Source organism: Monodon monoceros, unplaced genomic scaffold, assembly GCF_005190385.1.
Source record: "Monodon monoceros isolate NGI ecotype Baffin Bay Population unplaced genomic scaffold, NGI_Narwhal_1 Super_Scaffold_12, whole genome shotgun sequence".
NCBI classification, from domain to species: Eukaryota; Metazoa; Chordata; class Mammalia; order Artiodactyla; family Monodontidae; genus Monodon; species Monodon monoceros.
In genome coordinates this window covers 144815275-144834717 of record NW_021703768.1, presented here as the reverse complement: position 1 = coordinate 144834717, position 19443 = coordinate 144815275, and the positions used below count along the sequence as shown (strand labels likewise).

General features: G+C 44.8%; 2 protein-coding genes across 8 annotated transcripts in view; one reads left to right on the top strand and one right to left on the bottom strand.

Moving 5' to 3' along the window:
* Positions 1-19443, bottom strand: part of DOCK2 (dedicator of cytokinesis 2) — a 405468-nt gene that overhangs the window by 187961 nt on the left and 198064 nt on the right. The gene's annotated exons all lie outside the window — the stretch shown is intronic.
* Positions 1161-19443, top strand: part of INSYN2B (inhibitory synaptic factor family member 2B) — a 29149-nt gene continuing 10866 nt past the window's right edge. The window contains exons 1-2 of the mRNA XM_029217465.1: positions 1161-7620; positions 8733-8807. Of these exons, the coding sequence (XP_029073298.1) occupies positions 6275-7620; positions 8733-8807 (1421 nt within the window). The 5' untranslated portion in view covers positions 1161-6274. The remainder of the gene's footprint in view (positions 7621-8732; positions 8808-19443) is intronic.

Here is a 19443-nt window from a genome sequence, read left to right as displayed (position 1 = left end):
GTATCTTTTCCAACCACAATGCTATGAGACTAGACACCAATTACAGGAAAAAAACACTGTAAAAAATACAAAGACATGGAGGCTAAACAATACGCTACTAAATAACCAAGAGATCACTGAAGAAATCAAAGAGGAAATCAAAATATACCTAGAAACAAATGACAATGAAAACATGATGATCCAAAACCTATGGGATGCAGCAAAAACAGTTCAAAGAGGAAAGTTTATAGCAATACAATCCTACCTCAAGAAACAAGAAATATCTCAAATAAAAAATCTAACCTTACACCTAAACCAATTAGAGAAAGAAGAACAAAAAAACCCCAAAGTCAGCAGAAGGAAAGAAAGAAAAAAAAATCAGATCAGAAGGACTTCCCTGGTGGCACAGTGGTTAAGAATCTGCCTGCCAATGAAGGGGACACGGGTTCGAGCCCTGGTCCGGGAAGATCCCAAATGCTGCAGAGCAACTAAGCCCACGTGCCACAACTACTGAGCCTGCGCTCTAGAGCCTGTGAGCCACAACTACTGATCCTGCGTGCCACAACTACTGATGCCTGTGCACCTAGAGCCCGTGCTCCACAACAAGAGAAGCCACCGCAATAAGAAGTCCATGCACTGCAACGAAGAGTAGCCCCTGCTCACTGCAACTAGAGAAAGCCTGTCTGCAGCAACAAAGACCCAACGCAGCCAAAAATTAAATTAATTAATTAAAAATAAGAAGAGAAAAAGAAATGAAGTACACTAGCAAAGATCAATAAAACTAAAAGCTGGTTCTTTGAGAAGATAAACAAAATTGATAAACCATTAGCCAGACTCATCAAGAAAAAAAGGGAGAAGACTCAGATCAACAGAATTAGAAAGGAAAAAGGAGAAGTAACAACTGACACTGCAGAAATACAAAGGATCATGAGAGATTACTACAAGCAACTATACGCCAATAAAATGGACCAGCTGGAAGAAGTGGACAGATTCTTAGAAATGCACAACCTTCTGAAACGGAACCAGGAAGAAATAGAAAATATAAACAGACCAAACACAAGCACTGAAATTGAAACTGTCATTAAAAATCTTCCAACAAACAAAAGCCCAGGACCAGATGGCTTCACAGGAGAATTCTATCAAACATTCAGAGAAGAGCTAACACCTATCCTTCTCAAGCTCTTCCAAAATACAGCAGAGGGAGGAACACTCCCAAACTCATTCTACGAGGCCACCATCACCCTGACACCAAAACCAGACAAAGATGTCACAAAGAAAGAAAACTACAGGCCAATATCACTGATGAACACATATGCAAAGAGGTAATATCAACAAAATGTAAAATGCCTAGGTACCTTAATCCACTAATTCTTCTTCCACAAATTTATTCCAAGAAAATAATTAGACAAGTGCTCCAAGGTTCACAGAGCAAAACATGTTATTTCCAGAACTATTAATAACACCAAGTATTTAGAAACAACCTAAATATCCACAAAAGGATATCACTTGAATAGATCACGGTATAACTAGACAGCAAAGTGCGATTAGCCTACTTAAAAGGATGGCGTGAATCTGTGTGCCATAATGTGGAACTTTCTCCATGTTGTTCAGTAAAAAAACGTCTTCCTGTAAACGTGCACGCATATGCAATGGGCCTACTATGAATGTGCAAATGCTGCACAGCGGGGTGCCGAGAGTGAACTTCACCAAATTACTGGTACATAGTCGCTCTTTCTGAGTGGTGAGAAATCAAGTGATTTTCCTTCCTTCCTTTGTTTATCTATCTTAGAAATCAAGTGATTTTCCTTCCTTTCTTTGTTTATCTATACTATTTGAATTTTTACAATGAACATGTAATAATTTAAAAATAGAAAACTGTTTTCAAAGATGAAAATAAAACATGTCAAGGATATACACATTTCCTGGAGAAAAAGCAGGGTGAAAAGCAGAATAATGGCTGACTTTCAGAAGGAAAATGTGGAGTGACTTTGAAACCTGCCTAACAGCCTGACAAGATCAGTCCTTTCCTAGTTCTGGAGAAGGCAGGAAATCCCAGTGGTTAGGAGCTTATGCTCCAGGGTCAGTCCTTGGGTTCAGCGGGTAAGTGACTTGGGACAAATTACTTAAGCTTCTGTCCCTCAGTTTCCTCATTTACAAAATGTGTGACTGACAGCACCTGCCTCTAAGACTGTCATGAAGATTAGGGACAAGAGTAAATGAACACCTATGACAATGCCTGGCACATAATCAATATTTACTAGATATTAGCTCTTATGAAAACCAGCTTCAGGCAATCATAGTCTAAGTGAGTTAACTTTCCCAGAATGAAGCACTAATGAACAGTTAAGGAGAGGGACAAGGTAGAGGACAATTAAGCAAAGAAATCCACACGAGTAGACATATAAATATCTAGGCTCTGCAGCACAAGGGTTAAAGATATGGGTTGTGTGGTTTTAGACTTAACCTAGTAAGTTTTAATTGTTCATTCTGCAAAAGGGGGGGTCATATACAAAAGGCCATTTTAAGGATTAAATGCCAAGTGCTAACACAGTGCTTGGTAATAACAAGTTTTTAATACATATTTGCTAATATTAATAAAAATAATTATTGTTGACTGTGAGATTAGGTAGTGGGCTCCCTGTCACTACAGGTATCCAGGCAGGCTTACTTATTACAGGAAGAAGACGATGGAGAGAAGACTTAGCCTTGGAAGGAGGGGATGAGCTACTGGATTCTTACAGATCTAAAAATTCTGCTGTTGTTGAAACACAAAACTGATTTTTTTTTTTTTTTTTGCGGTACGCGGGCCTCTCACTGTTGCGGCCTCTCCCGTTGCGGAGCACAGGCTCCAGACGTGCAGGCTCAGCGGCCATGGCTCACGGGTCCAGCCGCTATGCGGCACGTGGAATCTTCCCGGATCGGGGCACGAACCCGTGTCCCCTGCATCGGCAGGCGGACTCTCAACCACTGTACCACCAGGGAAGCCCTAAACTGATTTTTAAAATGGAGTTGTTTGGGATTGTTGTGCAGAGTGACTGGGGAGCCCTTCACCAACAGGGCCATCTCCCCAGAGTTACAGGGCGATGCAGCTCTCATAGGCCAGCCCTGCTTTTCAGACAGGTGAGGCAAGTGTTCCCCCAGACTGCCCATTCTCTGTACCAAGAGTGGCTCTACCTGCTCTGGAAAAGCTGCAGATAGCAGCTCTACATGCTCCCCCGCATTCACAAAAAGGAAAGCTAATTGCGTGGTGACAACAGTATTAACAGCAACAGCAAGCCCACGCTGATCACTTACTGTGTCCTGAGCTCTGCGCTGAGGGCTTTGCATGCATTGTCTTATTACTTCCCCCAACAGACCCATGCATATGTAGTGCCTATGCTATATGTGTCATCCCCATTTGACAGATGAAAACAATGAGGCTTGGAGGGAATAAGTATTGTCAAAAACCCTTCAGCCAGTAAGGGACAGGGGTTTGAACCCAGAATGTGAGAAGTAGTTGCAGGACCTCATGATAAGTTGACAACTCATTAGCATTAGATGAATCCTTTCCTCTTTCAGGACCTGCCACTACCTGTGCCAGCCCCACTGGGTCAGGTGACCCTTCTCAAGGTAGCTGGGAGCTGGGAAAGCTGAAATTGCCATTGGCATTATCTAGTAATTCCTGGGGAGAGCAGAACACTGAGAAACAAGGCTTAAGCTGCACCCACAAAACAGAACCCCAAGCAGCAGGATGAAGACCATCTTGGGAGCAAAGCCCCGGTGCTTAGAGAAGCCAGAGGTTTCGACCTTAATGATAAGGCCAAGTACAATAGAGACAGAATACTCCCTCAGAGACATCCAGATACTTGTGGACTGTTTTACCACTTTCATTTTCTTGTAATATCCTTTGGTCAACTCAAGCAGGCTTCGAACTTGCCTCATTCCACTTCTGTGGGCTCCCTCAGACTAGCAGCAAACAGGTTCACTTTGCCATGGCAAGGCCAGGGCACAATCCCCTGCATCTCTCCAGACCTGCACAAGTCCTCAAACTCTGTACTCAGATCACTAATACCATCTGCCCCGAATACCAGGAAGATGCCAAGGGGACAAAGTCATAACCTCATGTGCAAGAACATGGACTTTGGAGTCATAGACTCCTGGGTTCATGTCTCAGCTCCTCCACTGGGTACTTATCCTCTCTGAGCCTCAGTTTCCTTATCAGTCCAATGGGGATCATAATACCTCATAGTTTTGTTCCAAGGATTAATGAGATAATGTAATACTGGGAAAGCAGTGGAGCATTGAGGCTAAGAGCACAGGCTCTGGTGCCAGACTGTTTTAAGTTCAGACGCTGGCTCTGTCACTAACTGTGTGTCCTTGGGCCTCAGCATATTCAACTGTCATATGGGGATAATAAGAGTATCCACCTCTATAGGGCAGGGAATGAATGAGTTATGGCTTGGAAAGCGCTTAGAACAGCACCTGGTGCACTGGTGACTACTTGGTAAACGAGAGTTTTTATGAATAATGCAAATAAAGCCCACAGCACGGTAAAGATAAGTGTTCAATAAATGGTAACTGTTATTATTACGAGCCCACAGCACGGTAAAGATAAGTGTTCAATAAATGGTAACTGTTATTATTACAAGGCACACTTTGCACGGAGAATTTTATGCACATTTATCTCCTAGAAAGCAATTAAGAAATGAAGACATTAGGGGAAAATCTTGTCCTCTAGCAAAAGTTTCGGTCCGAGCAGAGAGAATTCACCATCCTGTTGCCCTGGCAAGATACCTTAGGAACCCCATCCACCATTCCCAGGCTCTCCTTTGCTTTATTCGGCCATCCTCTCTTTCAGTAAATACTCATTAAGCACCCACAGTGAGCCTAAAGGAGGAATGGAAATACCTAAGCTGTAAAAAAAAATGGCTCCAGCTCCTGCCACCTTGGAGCTTACAGGGTAGCAGGGGAGATACACATTAAATAAATACGTACACAAATGATTATTTGGGGACAGCTACAATTTGTGTTATGAAGAATGTGGCGAAAAGGTATAATGGGGGTCCTGATATGATGTAGCATCAGAGGTGTATGTGAGGGAGGAGTCATTAGAAAAATTTCGTGAGGAAGTGCCATTTAAGCTGGGACTTCATGGATGAATAGGAGTTGGCTGGGGGATGCCTGGGAGTGGAAGGAGGAAGCGATCCAGGCAGACAGGCATTTTGTTCCGAGGCCCTGTAGCCACAAGGTGGCTGGCTCACTAGGGGAAAAGACACAAAGGTAGTAAGTTGACTTACCCCCAGACCATCCACTATCAAAAGCCCTCAGCTGGGAGGTTGGAAATTGGAGAGAAACCCAGGCCCCCAGGAACTGTGTTCTCAGTTGCATCTGTTATCTCTTCCCTTTCAGGCTCTCCTTGCCTGGTGGCAAAGACTGCCAGGTCCCAGACCCTGACCCCGAGGCCAAGCGAACAAAGGGTTTGGCTCAAATACCCAGAAGTTGCAGATGTGGCTCACTTTTCCCACATGTGAACTTCAGCCAAGACACCACGACAGGGACTCTGCCCTCTGAATGCCCTCGGATGCCTCAATCCTGTCCCCATCACACGCCACTGGGTTTTGTGAGGCTATTTAGGCAGATAAGTTTCCCTCACTGAAGAAAAGGGAAACAGCATGAAAGAAAACAATGGCCCCAAAGGAAGAATATGTGATTGACGTAAATGGGGATGTTGCCTTAGGAGCATCATGTATCATCAAAGAAGCCAAGCCCCAGGTCATTTATTTCTCTGCCTGTTTACATGAAATGGAAAGATATGTTTAAGTTTCCTGTAGTTTTACAGTGCAAATTGACGCTCCCAGAAAGGAAGCCGTATGTTCCAGACGTAGCAGGTTTCTTTTGGAATTCACATGTTGGCAGTCTGGCGCTATCCCCTAAATGGTACTTTCATTGTCTTTTTGTTCAAGACAGCAAGCTTCTTCCAGGATCAGAACTGCCTGCCAGCCTCCGTTGATAAACAGCCCACCAGCTCTCGTGGTAGATCAGGTTTAATAATTAGCCTAACTCCTTGTTTACCTAAGTGGCAATTACCACTGCAATGGAATAATATTTTAACTGCAGGGGAAGCATTACGGAGAGCCCCCCAAGAAAACCTGCTGGCTGGGAATGGCCAACAGAGCTGCCCATACTCAGAGGAGAGGACCACTCCATCCCGGCTGGCAGATCTCTGTGTCTGAGATGCTGTCATTAGATGCTGCTCCAAAGACCTAAGGAAATGTGCCCAGAAGTGTATGGTCCCAATCCTTTCAACTGAGGCTCAATGGCCCAGCAAAGTATGAAAGTGAGGCCTGTGCTTCTGAAGCATAACAGTCTAGAGTCGGTGGAGCTTGTGAAGCAACCTCACCACCGCAGGAGCAAATCTCAGCAGGTACGATTTAAGGAAGATGGCACCAGTAAGACTCCACCTGCCCGAGCTGAGGTTGACATCCAAACTTCTGAGGACCCGGCTGTAATGGGCAAGACTCAGGCCTCCGGGCACCATCACCTCCCCACCTACTCACTCTCCTTCCCCAGGTCCCAGAAGGCAGGGGGCTTTCGGCACATCGCCATCCAAACCTCCCCCAGTCTCAGGAAGCACTTCCCAGTTTTCAAAAGGAAGAGACTCACAGCTAGCAAGTCCCTGGTGGAAATGCAGACAGCATCCCAAAGTGCCATCCAGGTGAACGGCAATCTCTCTGAACAGGACATTGTGTCCTCTGACCTTGCCTACTTAAGGCTGTCTCGGCATCTTGAAGATGGGCCTCAAAGGGTCAAGGCGTCCCACCCATTTCTCCCTAGAATGTCCAAGGTGCAGAGCAATGGGCCTGTGAGCATATGCTTGGAAGCAGGGACATGGAGGGCCTCAGAGAAAGCAACAGCTGCCATTCAGGTTCCAGATGATATTTATCACAGCCCTACCTGGGCAGGTAGAGAGTCCACTTTCAGCCCAGACAGGTCTGCTGAGATTAGCAGCTCCATACCCACTTTGGTTGACATGTGCCCAGGTGATGGGAGAAGAGTGCCACCGTCAGATTCAGAAAGACCCCTCTCCTGCTTAAATGCCACCAGCGGTGCCAACCACATGCCCGGCACAGGGAAACTTAAACCTGAAATGCTTTTGCCCAAAGATAACTCTGATGACAAAGACCTTGGCCCATTGTCATCTCAGTCAAAGGAAACGTGTGTTCCCTCACATCCACAGACTCACAGCTCCCCTTCGCCAGGCTCCCACAGCCAGCCAGCCCAGCCAGGGGGAGCTTCAGACTGTGCTTCATCGAGTAACAATCACCAGGATCTGCAGTCACTCAAAACTAACAGTGAGTCAAAATCTGCCCCTGTGTGTCAGGAGCAGATGGCAAAGAACCCCTTCCAGTCACACAACCCAGCGTTTCAAAACTGTCCAGAAAGCGATCACCTCCCATCCTCTCTTCCAAGGAGGGAGACCAAACAGCAGGGCACCACGGAGATGGGTGCACTTAATCCAATCCACCTGGCACAGGGTGAGTTCTGCGACCTCCAGGGCAGGCTGCAATCCGTGGAGGAATCTCTGCACTCAAACCAAGAGAAAATTAAAGTCCTTCTGAATGTAATTCAAGACTTGGAGAAAGCTCGAGCTCTCACAGAAGGGTAAGGTGGATTTTTTTTTATTCGGTTAAGTCACTTGCCAGGATAGGGGCAGAGAGAGAGCACTGGTTTCCGTTAGTAAGATGTCTCCAAAATGTCTGAGATTCTGTTGTTTCCCCAAATTGTAAGCAATGGTCCCCCTTTGTTCTGACTGGGTTTCGTCTGGTTGTAGGCTTTGGTGGATTTCCACGGTGATGTGTTTTTGTTTCCAGATGTCAACAGACTGCAGAAAGGGGGCAATGAAGCAGCAGAGTCAAAAGTGATTTTTATTAAGATGTGAGTCCAGCTGATAAACGATGGGGGAAAATGATAGCATGTAGGTGCTTCCCCCACCCCCATCCTTGAAGCAAGTTACTGCATTTGCACAGTATTTTAGTTATTTATGGGTTTGTCACAGGGACTTGAGGTGGCCACTAAGCTTACTATTGACCTTTCCCACCACTGACCACTTTGAAGGCTTGGGCCAGTCCATCATGGACCAGCTAAATGGAAACTGAAATGAAATCACAATTTTGCAAAGAGAAAAAAGTCACAAAATGCTTTCCTGGATGACTCAGCATCAGTCTGGGGAGGGGAAGGCAGTTATCTGTTTAGGTGTGAGTTGTTCTTTCCTTGAAACAGTGCTCTCTAAAGACTGAGAAGAAGGAACGGCCAAAGCTAATCAACAAAAGGGTAGGGGAGGGAAGAAGTAATTAACTGGCCTTTGCTGATATGGATCAGAATCAACATTGCCTTGTAAGAGAGAAGCACTGTGATGACACAGAGAGAAATGCACTGAACTAAGGGATCTGGAGTTTTCATCATCTTCCTCTACTCATTCGCAAAGTCCCTCAGTTTCCCCATCTATCATGCGGGGGTAAGAATAACTGGCTCATCTCATAGGGTTATTGTCAGCATGAAGAAAACCCATATGTCAAAGTGCTTAAACATTTATAAAGCGCTCTAGAAATGTGAGCTTCTATTAACAGGGGCTTCTTGTTTCTGTGTCTGTAATGGCCAGGCTTTGGTACTCATGAGAGGGGCAATGCTGTGCTGCAGGGAATGAGTCTGTAGAATGCGTGCATCCCAGGGGGATTTTGCCCACAGATTTATCTAGTAAATGCTCTATCTTGCAGGCGCAACTTTTATCGAACTGGCCAAGATCTCAACAACTGCAGTACCTGCCAGAACACAGCGTGCATCATATACAGGTACCTGGCCACAACCGAGGCCTGCTCTTGAGAGCACAGAAGTTGCAGGGTCCACAGGACATTCTTGTAAGCTGTCTTAGGCACAGAAATTCAAGAGAGGGGCAAAGACAGGAGGCCTTGGAATACCTGAGACTTAAAAAGCAAGGTGTTTAACTATGAAATGTTAGCATCTGGTTCCAAGGCAGGCATTGCTTTGTTTCCTCACAACAAGGTCTATGAGCAAATCCTCTTGAGATCATCATCCCTCCACTTACTGAATACCGAGTACAGGTGCCTTGCTAAGCTCTGCACGCCCGTTTGCGTCTCGTTTCACAGTATACCTCGTGAGGTAGGCGTTAACGTCCTCAGAGAAGTTCAGCCATTTGGCTCCACTCCCATAAAGCATTTTCAGAGAGCGGTGGGGGGGGGGGGCGGGCTCTCCAACCAAATATTCAGTCTTGGGACTCAAATCCTGATCCTTCTGATCTCAAGCCCTATGATCTTGATTGTTGTACCACACAGCCTCTTCCTCCACAGAAGCTATCACACGCCAACAATTACTATATGTCAAGAACTGTGCTAAGCACTGTGCATTCGTTTCTAAGTACACTGTTTCTTTCCAGCAGGGGGTAAGGTTGCTGCAATAGAGTGAATTTTTATAAGTAATAGAAGGGAAACAGCATACAGTTGGAAGAGCACTAAACTTGGAGTCAAAATCCCCAAGTCTACGCCTGCTTACTTGTCTGGAGCTCAGTTTCCTCATCTGTAGAGTGGGAACAATTATCCCTCTTGAGAGTTGCCGTTAGGAACAAATGAGAAAATATATGTGAATGCCTTTTGTAACAGTAAATTTCTGTACAAATCCAAGAGCTTATTCCTGTTATTACTGGAAAAATCAACGCCCCTTTAGCTGGAAGTCTACTTTCGGTGGCACACTGGAAAAGTGGTCTAAAGCAGTCATTTCAGTTGATGGAATCTAACTTTGTTTAACAAAAGTGTATGCTTTGGTTTTCTGTATTATTTTCTCTCTCTGATGAGAAAGGCAGCTAGGGCCTGAGCAAACTGAAGCCCAACTGGGTTGCCTGTGTCTTCTTTTTAAAATGTCTCATTCCTTCCAGCAGAATCCTGAGGTTTCATCCTGGCAAGGGATGGGGGCCTGGTAGTCAGGGGGCCCCTACCCTTAGGTGAGGCCTTGGGCATTTTGTCACTGAACTGTCAACACTTTATACCTAAAAGCCAAAGGACCATAAAGTTTTTTCACCAATAACAATAACAGGAGCTTCAGGACCTCTCAGAAAAAAACATGCCCTTTACCCTGGCATGAAATATCCCCTCTTAAAAGGGGGCTCTGGAACAGGCTTGTGCATTGGAAAGAAAAATTAGGGAGTCTCATCAATTGCTTACCTTTTGCTCCTTCTTTTTTTATATCCCCCATCTTAAGCAAATTTCCTAATCACCAGGAGGACAAAAATCATTAAATGTCTAGACTGTTAGGGAGGACAAAAACTTTTCCTCATAAACAAAAATAATTATTTTTAACTAGCTTACATTTAAATTTTGAAAAGTCTCTTTTTCAGCAGCCAGATGATGTATTTTCTATTACCTTCAGATGACTTTTTATTTAGCTTATGTAAGTGAAAAGGACAAATGTTTATTTTCCAATCTACTATGAGTTTCTTGCCCTGGCCTTCGGCAAATCGTTTCTGGCCTCTGAGTTTCCTCATCTGAAGAATGAGGGCCTTTAACCAGATGGCCCCTATGGTCCCTTTCAGTTCTGACATTCTGATGTTCTAGGCTGAATTTAAAATAGTAATATTTGGCTAAACTACAACCTTCCAACAAGTCTGAGAATGTTTGCATTTTTCTAGTACTTACTTCAAATATCTCAAGCAAACATTCTAAATTTACCCCTGGATGGGCTGGCAAACCTTTATCCACACATCCCTTTCCAGTTTTCCAAGAAAAGCAGCCATTGCATGCATCTATCCCTCATTACCATTCAAAGCCAGACTTTTCTCCCAGACAGTATCTATATCGTTGCATCCAAGCCATTGTGAAGGAACAGGCAATTAGTTTGATGAAAGCAAAGAGATAAGAACAACATCTCCATCACAGTAACAGTGGGAAGATGAGAGTTGTCATTTTTTTTTTTTTTTTTTTTAACATTTCAAATGACTTCAAACCCTGTGTGGTATCCTGGAAAATCAGATCTTGCAAACTAATAAATAAATGATGTGAAATACTCATCCTCAGGCCTTGTTAAGCTGCAGTCTCTCCCTGATGACGGATGGACCGAGTGCATGTCACTGAACATAAAGCACACGGATGCGTGATGGATTGCCTGCCGGGTCTTCTTGTCTGGAGATGCTGCTGCTAAGTTAGCAATCCATAAGGTTTTCTAAGTGGCCCCATCAGCCGAAGCCTATGGCTATGCTACTTGCTTCCATCAAGACACATGGGGTCACTGGTTCTATCCGACTCACTCTCTCTGCTCCAAGAGGAGCCTTCTGTCCACCCGCTCCTCAAAGCCTCACTGGCATTCTTCTCACCATGGATCACTGTGATAGATCCTGCCTCACCAAGGAGAACAGCACCAAAGCTGATGCCCAAAGATTCCATGTACTCTCAGGAGTGCACCAGGAAGAATGAACTCCTTGGAGTTTTGACTGCGGTGGGCTCCAGGGGAAGGGTGTGGGGACTGGCTCTATGACTCAAGCTGGTTCCAGGCTGTTTAGACCCCAAACACTCTCCTCCCGTCTCCTTAGCATTAATCCTAGGACAAGCTACTCAGAGGGTTTCTGCATGCCTCCTGCGGTACCCAAGATTCATTAGCATTGAATTACCTAGTGAGAAGGTTGTTCTCTTTTCAAATTCATTTCAATTCTTCTGATTTACCCAGAGGGAAAAATCTGAGTTTGGTGCTAGAATGTCTTCAAAACCTTTCTAATGCTTACTTATCACACTTCTTTGCCAAGAGTGAGCATGTTTCATGTTCATAGCCATGGGCAAGCAAGAGTACGCAGCCAGAATGTAATCATTTCTAAATCTTTATGGAAGATTTTAACTTTTAAAACTAGTCCCCCTACCTACTCACTGTTAGGCGCGTCTCCATTTTCCAAAGGTATATTGCCTGTTTTGTACAAATGTTTTTAAGTCTAAAAAGTGAATTGGTCTACAGAGAAAAAAATTATTGTGCACGTGGTATGGGGAGTTTCACAAAAACCATGAAGGTGGTGAATGAATGACTGCAGTTTTGGAAACTGTGCCTTAAGGAACCAGCTCCCTCTCCTCTTCTCAAGGACATGAAGTCTCTCCAAGCCATATCTCTCCTCCTTCCCTCACCCCGTTCTCTGCTCCTCCAGCCACATCTGCCTGCACTTCATCTTCACGTTCACTCTAAAAATAACCACAGAACCTCTCTGGAGGTCTCTGACTATACCAATCATGCATTTATTTTATGGATGTAGCTCCCAGGAAAAAAAATCTGCCTGGTTTAAGTCGTAAAATGCCTCAAATGTTTTAAGGGAAAAGAATGGGAAGTCTTTCTCAGAAAAAAAAAAATTTCTTCTATCATCCAAGTGTGTTTCTTGGAAAATGGAAATAAAGAGCAAACAGCAAACTTACCATTTTCAATGGGTGAAGGGAGAGGCTGGCCATGTAAAATTTGAAAGGTGCTAGAGAGGAGAGAACAACAGAAGAGCACTTGTTTGCTCAGGGGTCTCTCTGGACAGGCTGTCTCCTCTTCTCATCCTTAGCCTCTGTTCATGACTTCAACTGCACTCATGGATTTTAATTTTAATTTCTGTGACATCAGCTTCCCCTATCTTTTTTATGAGTTCTCTCTCTCTCTCTCTCCACCCCCCCCTCTCTATATATATACACACTACCTACAGATCTTTCCATTTCTATCTTGATATCTCAAGGGTACCTCAAATTCTCCATATACGAAAACACACTTCTTATTTTCCTCCACAAAATTCTTTTCCTGTGTTTCTTATTTTGCTCAACATTGTTAACCACAGTTCCATAAAGAAACTATAGTCCCCATAGTGCCTCGCTCCTCTCCTTTACAACACACATCAAATTGGCTACTGATTCTACCCTCTCTCTCTGGTCCATAAAGGCTCTCATCATTGGTCACTTAAACGCTAGCTGGCCTTTTTGCCATAGGTACCTTTTGCCCTGTCCCAAGTAATCCTCCACACAGATTGCTAAATTACCTGAAAAGAAGAATCTGATCATGTCACTCCCCTGCTAAACAATTTTGTTCCAGTTCCTGTTGTTTCCTTTAGCTAATTTTTCAAAGCCCTTTGAACACGATGCTAACCTTCTTACCTGCTGGGTCTCCTATTTCTCCCCAGCCACAGGGAACTACTCAGCTGGCTTCATATACTGTGCGTTATCTCATGCATGTTTCCTTATTTCCTGAAATGCCTTTTCTGCCCTGCTTTGTCTGGAAATCTCCTAGTCTTGCAGCTTAAAAGTCAGTTCCTCTGAATAGCCTTACACTCCCTCCCAAGAAGGACCCCCTTGGCACACACATTCCTTGACCATACCATTTATCCTATTGCATTGTAACACAGTGTTTATGAGTTTCTTTCCTTCAGCAGATGGCTAGTATCTCAAAGTCGTGGGCCAGTGTCTAACACATAGTTGGTGCTCAATAGAATCTTGTCAAGGAAGAGAATGGCTATACTGACTAGGGGAGGGATGAAAAACAGTGGTGGGCTTGAGACAGCTATTCAGATGCCCCAAAGTCAAGTCAGTGTGACTATTTGTGTGTGCCCCTACCCTTGGGTGGGGAAACAGAAGGCCTTAATTAATCAAATGTTCTTATTAGGGAAGGAAGGCTTCTGTGCAGCAGGTCCTCAGAAGATCTTTTGGAACTGAATCAAACGACTATATGTAGTACTGTCAGTTTTCAAACACCTGGAACACTACAAGATGAAACCTAATCAAATCTTCCTTCGATGACTCAGAATGCTTGTTGCAATTTCACAGGACACTGAGATCCTCGTTCATCACGGCCATCCAACATTATTGCCCAGTACTTCTGTACTGGCTGTGGTAGGAAAGGCGGTTTGCTGAAAACTCCCTCCAGGCTAAAATATCTCCCTTCTACGGTGTCTGAACTGCACCAACGATCTCTATGGAAGAGGGAATTAAGGCATTAGATCGGCAGGTTCTCTTGGTAAAGCATCGAAACCCAGTGTAGTAGGCAGAATAATGTCCACAAAAGATGCCCACATTCTAATTCCTGGACCCTGTGAATATGTTACCTTTTACTTGGTAAAAGGGACACTGCAGGTGTGATTAAGTTAAGGATCTCAGGACAAGGTAAGTAGCCTGGACTGTCCAGGTGAGCCTAACATAATCATAAGGATCCTTACAAGGGAAAGATGAAGGCGGGAGAGGCAGATTCAGAGAGGATGTGACAACAGAAGCAGAGGTAGAAGTGATGTGGTCACAAGCTAAAGAAGGTAGGCAGCCTCTAAAAGCTGGAAAAGGCAAGGGACACACTCTCTCCTCGAACCTCCAGAAGGAACACAGTTCTGCTGACACCCTGATTTACAGCTCTGCAGGACTTCTGATCTCTGGACTCTAAGAGTAAAATCTGTCTTGTTTTAAACCACTAAATTTGTGGTAATTTGTTTCAGTAGTAATAGGAAACTAATACGCCTGGATTAAACCCTTATAATTCGTAAACTACTCACATCTAATTGGAGGTCTGTTAACTTGACTTTGATGATCTTTGCAACTATGACAGCTAGGGGAAGACAGAGATCTGTTGGGATGAAGATTAGGGAAAAGAAATAAGAAGAGAGCTACCACTTATTGAGTGTCTATTATTACTGGTCATTATAAATGCCTTTTATTTTCGTATCTAATCCCCACAACCATGTGAGATAGATAAAAATACTCCCATTTTACAGATAACTGAGATAACTGAGGTTCAGGGACTTGCACACTATTCAGATTAGACAATTGAGCCTGAGAGAGAGAGAGGCACTTGCACTATTATTCTGAAACTAATAAGTGGCAATGTTGAGATTGGAACTTAGTCCTCCCTTCCTGTTGGCCAGATTCTACAGCATGCTGCCTTCAGAGGACAGACCTGCTTGAGGGGTATCAGGGCTCAGCAGAATGTTGTATGGCTGAGTTCTCATAATCCAAGGGCATCGTGAGGGTTTGTGTTTAAGTTGCAGGACCTAAATAGTGTTCTCAAAATGTGATCCTGGGCCATCTGCATCAGAGTCTCCTGGCTGTGAATACTGGTCGCTGGCCTTCACTCCCCAAACCTGCTGGATCAGAGGGGTGGGGTGGAGGATGGGAATCTACAGGCACAGCCAGTTTCCTGGGAAAGCCTGATCCCAGTGAAGCTTGAGAAACATTCAACTAGGTAAAATTAGGGTCTTGAAAGGAGGAGGTTTCTGGTTGATTTATTAGAAGCTTTTGTGACATAGAAAGCTCTTGCTAATAAATTAACCCAGAAAGTAGCTTTTGTTTTAAACGCATCATTGGACAGATGATTTACCTTTCTGCTTGGCTTCAATTACAGGGTTAGGTGGTCAGGTATAGACCTAACTAGGGGGTGCAGGTGAGAGTGGAGGCAAGAGAAAGGGAAGGGAAGAGGATTGGTGGGGCGGGGGGGGCTTCCTCATAGACTAAGGGTATTTTTGATGCCTCCTATTTCCAATGAGAAGACAAAATGAGTTTCTGCCGGTCCACGCGGGCGCCCAGGCTTTCATTATGCACTACTTAGGGGATTCATTTGTAGCCTCTCCTCCCTCCCACATTTCCCAGCTCCTTGGTCCTCATCTGAGATCAGGAACGGAATGGCAATCCCTGCTTTGCTTCCTCCTCCAATTAAGGTTCAGACCAGTTAGAGCCCAATTCTGCTCGCAGGCCAAGGGCCCAAATGCTAGGAACTGCCCTCTGGTGCGTCCTGGAGGAGCAGTTACAAACCCCTGACAGGGCGGCCATGCAAAGTCCTGCCCAGGACCGCCCACCCTGCTCCAGGAGAGGGTGTGGTCACCACAGGCTCCAGAACCAGGGAATATGCGTGAAGCTGAACACCAGAATCCTCCACCACTTTCCTCTCATTTCCTCAAACTCCACAGACCATAGACTGCTTTTTTTATCATTATTGATTCCTCCACTGTTACAACTCCTCTGAGCAAGACAGAGAAGAAGTTAAGGACATGCAAAAGGCGATTTGCTGCAAGTGCCGTCCTTTGTACCCGGCGACCAGCATCCCTGTTCTTGGGGTCACCCCCTCATTGTTTTAATATTTGGAACTTCCCATAAGGAGTCTCTCCGGAACACAGGCCAAAGCTGTACAGCTGTGTGCCCTGTCGGAGAAAAGCCAGGCCTTCATCTAACCAAGGAAAAGCAACGTGAGTTACCTGGGGTCATGCAGTCAGAGGCGCTGAGAGCCTTCTAGAGTTTCCTTCTATGGTTAAGTCACTTGGCCACTGGGTCTTAGTCTTGCCTGCCACTTAAAGCTATTACTTAAACAGAGAAAAGGGCATTTTACTAGAAATGCAATATGCACCCAGGCTTGTGAATTCAGCAACCAACTTTCCACGTAAATTATTTAGTATGTTCCTTTCGTTTGCTTAAGATGCCCTCCCAGCGCGGAGCCAAGTGAACTGTCAGAGCCTCGTCTTCCAGCCACGGTCCTCTCTCTGGCCAGCAATGATTTCCACAGTGAGGAGTAATTATAAAGCACACAGCATGTCTGTTCTTTCTAGTAATCACAGATGCCTTCGCAGCTCTCATCCCATTGTAGTATGGACTGAGCAGCATTCATTTCAAATGCAGGAACGTGAATGTTAATGGCAATACTACCCAGCATCCCCCAAACAACTACCACCAAACATAGCTCAAGCTCTCTTTTGGAAGCAGACATAAAGTTTGGGGTACATGTGGAAACCTCTCTGAGCCTCGACAGTTTGATCCCCAAGATATTTGCCATTAGTCCCTGTTTCTCTCAGTATGCTTATCCCTTTCTTCTTTTCCCTGCAGTGTAAGTGGAAAGAAGTAGGATTTACAGCATCACCGATTTATCTGCAATAAAAATGAAACCTATTTTAATGCATTAATAGCTAAAGAGGCTGAAACATGCCATAAATATAAAATCAAGAAAGTTGAGAATTTCGCAGGAATAACAAATGGATGGCTGCTGGCATGAGGCCACAGCTGACCACAAAATGACCCAGTCTTTATTTCTCTGTCAAGTTAATGCAACAATCATTACCATTGGTTGAACCAGGCACTGCGCCAGGAATTCTGCTAAACACTGTACACGCATCATCTCTTTTCAGACTCCCCAAAAATATGGGTATGGTTATTATTCCCATTTTACAGATGAGGAAACTGAGACTCAGAGAAGCTATGTGACTTGTCCAAGATCCAACAGAGCTAGGGCTTAAACCAGTCCTGCTTTCAGGAGACCTTCTCGTGCCTTTCCCTCTTACTTTCTAACCTTGCACAATCAGTGAATATTTGTGTTAAAGTTCTCTGAGACGACCTTCTCTTTCTAAGGACTTAATGTGAAGACATTCTCAACACAGAGCCACAGAACCCAGAGCGCAGACCTCCCTCACAGACAGCAATCAGCAGTGAGGTTTCTGCAGCGTGGCTCCGCTTACTTACGTGCCTACAAGAGAACGTGCAATTCTCTGAGGACTCGTCAGCAGACAGTTGCCCAGGAAGGGGTGTACTTGCCAGCTGGAAACGGCTGTGAGTTGTGAAGCTTAAAATTGTACCCTATAAATAGTGAGCAAACTGGTCATTAGGAGAAAGTTTTAGGAACAATATCCCTTCCAGGCTGGGGAAAAACACTAAGGTTCCTACTTTCCCAGACTGTGCTTCTTCCCCAGAGACACTTTCCAAAGGGGTGTGATTTATTCACATAGACAGGAACCAAACTACCCGTGCTGATTCCAATGATTCTTACAGCTAATTCTAAAACAAAAGTTGCTGGAGCTCAATAAATCTGTGTTGCACCTGAGTTCCGTGGCAAGAGGGGCCACAGAAACATTCTAACAGAGAGGAAGAGGTGGAGAGGGACTTGGAAGTGGTTTTGTCTTCAGGGAGATGCCATGGATCATTAGTTTCTCAGCCAACCTGCTTGGGGTGTACGGTTTATGGTTTAAAAGAATGGTACGGTTTAAAAGAACAAGACCCGCCTGCTGAGAAGGAAGAGCAAAGGGCCCCTGAGGACCTCAGCAACCTACACCAGACCCAAAATTGCACCGCCCAGACACTACCTTGAGTAAGCTGCCTCCTGTGGGGTGTCTGTCTTCTCTGGTACGCGGCCTCCCCGTCAGAATGTCCCTGCAATCTAGAAACACTATGGCAGGGTGGGCTGGTCAGCTGGGTCACGCAGGGTCGTGCATGCAGCCCAGCCCAAGTTGGGTCTGGTTCCACAGCGGGCTGCAAGTTCATTTAGGTGCACTAGGCCTTGGTCACCAGCCCCTCCCCTCCCCTCCCCACGCTCATCTGGTGACCAGGATCTCACACAGATTGAAGACTGCTGTTCTTTCGATGCTGTGTATCTTTGTGTACAAGCTTTGGAGCCAGACAATCTAGGCTCAAACCTTGACTCTGTCACTTATTAGTGTGTGCCCTTGGCAGAATATTTAACCTCCCCTTGCCTTGCCTCAGTTTCCTCACCTGTGAAATGAAGATAATATCTACCTCATGGGGCTCTGAGAATCACATGAGACGTGAGAATTACTAAACTTGTAGTATAGTGTCAGGAATATAGATTTCATTACATAAATGAGAGTCATTCTCCTCCTCTTCCTTCTTCTTCATCATTTAAATTATCATATGCCCTCACCTAACATGACCCAGATACTCTCATGTTATATGTCTTTCTTCTTAGGGTAAGACCCTGGTACCAGCCAAGCCCTGGGCCAAAACATCTGATCCCTTTTTAGGAAAAAAACAGAGGACTAGAGGTCAGGAAGGCAAGCTGAGATTCTGATCATAACTTATGGTGTGACTCCCTTCACCAACTCACTTGTCAGCTGAACGGAGATAACAACCTTCCTAGATTCCTGAGCTATTGTGAAGATAAAATGAAAATGCAGATCTGGAGTGTCTGCAATCTGAAAGTGCTATATAAAAGTAAGAGGTTTCTATTGTTTGTTTCTATATAAACTTTTATCTCTGTGTGTCTCACCCAACTTCAGTTTGCCCAGCCAAGATGCTACATCCAGAAATCTGTCTCTGTTGTTTGCTTATGTATTTACACATTTATCTACTTTTTGCTTCTCACTATTTCTTCTTCCAGACAAGCCATGACTTAGGCTTCTCGCTACTTCCAATTACCTAGAAAAACATCCTTCTGTTTTTCACCTAGCATGATGGCTGGAGCATTGATCTGTCAGCTAGATTAGTGAGGTGCCCTCAAGAGGGAAACCTGAAAGCTCTCTTCCATTCTTGGTCTACACACAGCTCACTTTCTAAATGCAAAGTGGCACCATGCACAGACATCTTGGCTGGGAAAGGCTCTAAGGATCCCCAGACAGTGAACTGGGCACTCCTGAACCAGGTGTCAGGTATTCTGTGCGTCCTCAGAGGGCCAACCTTGCAGACCTTGAATGCTCCAAACTACCTCAATGGCTCCGGGCCTGAACCCTGT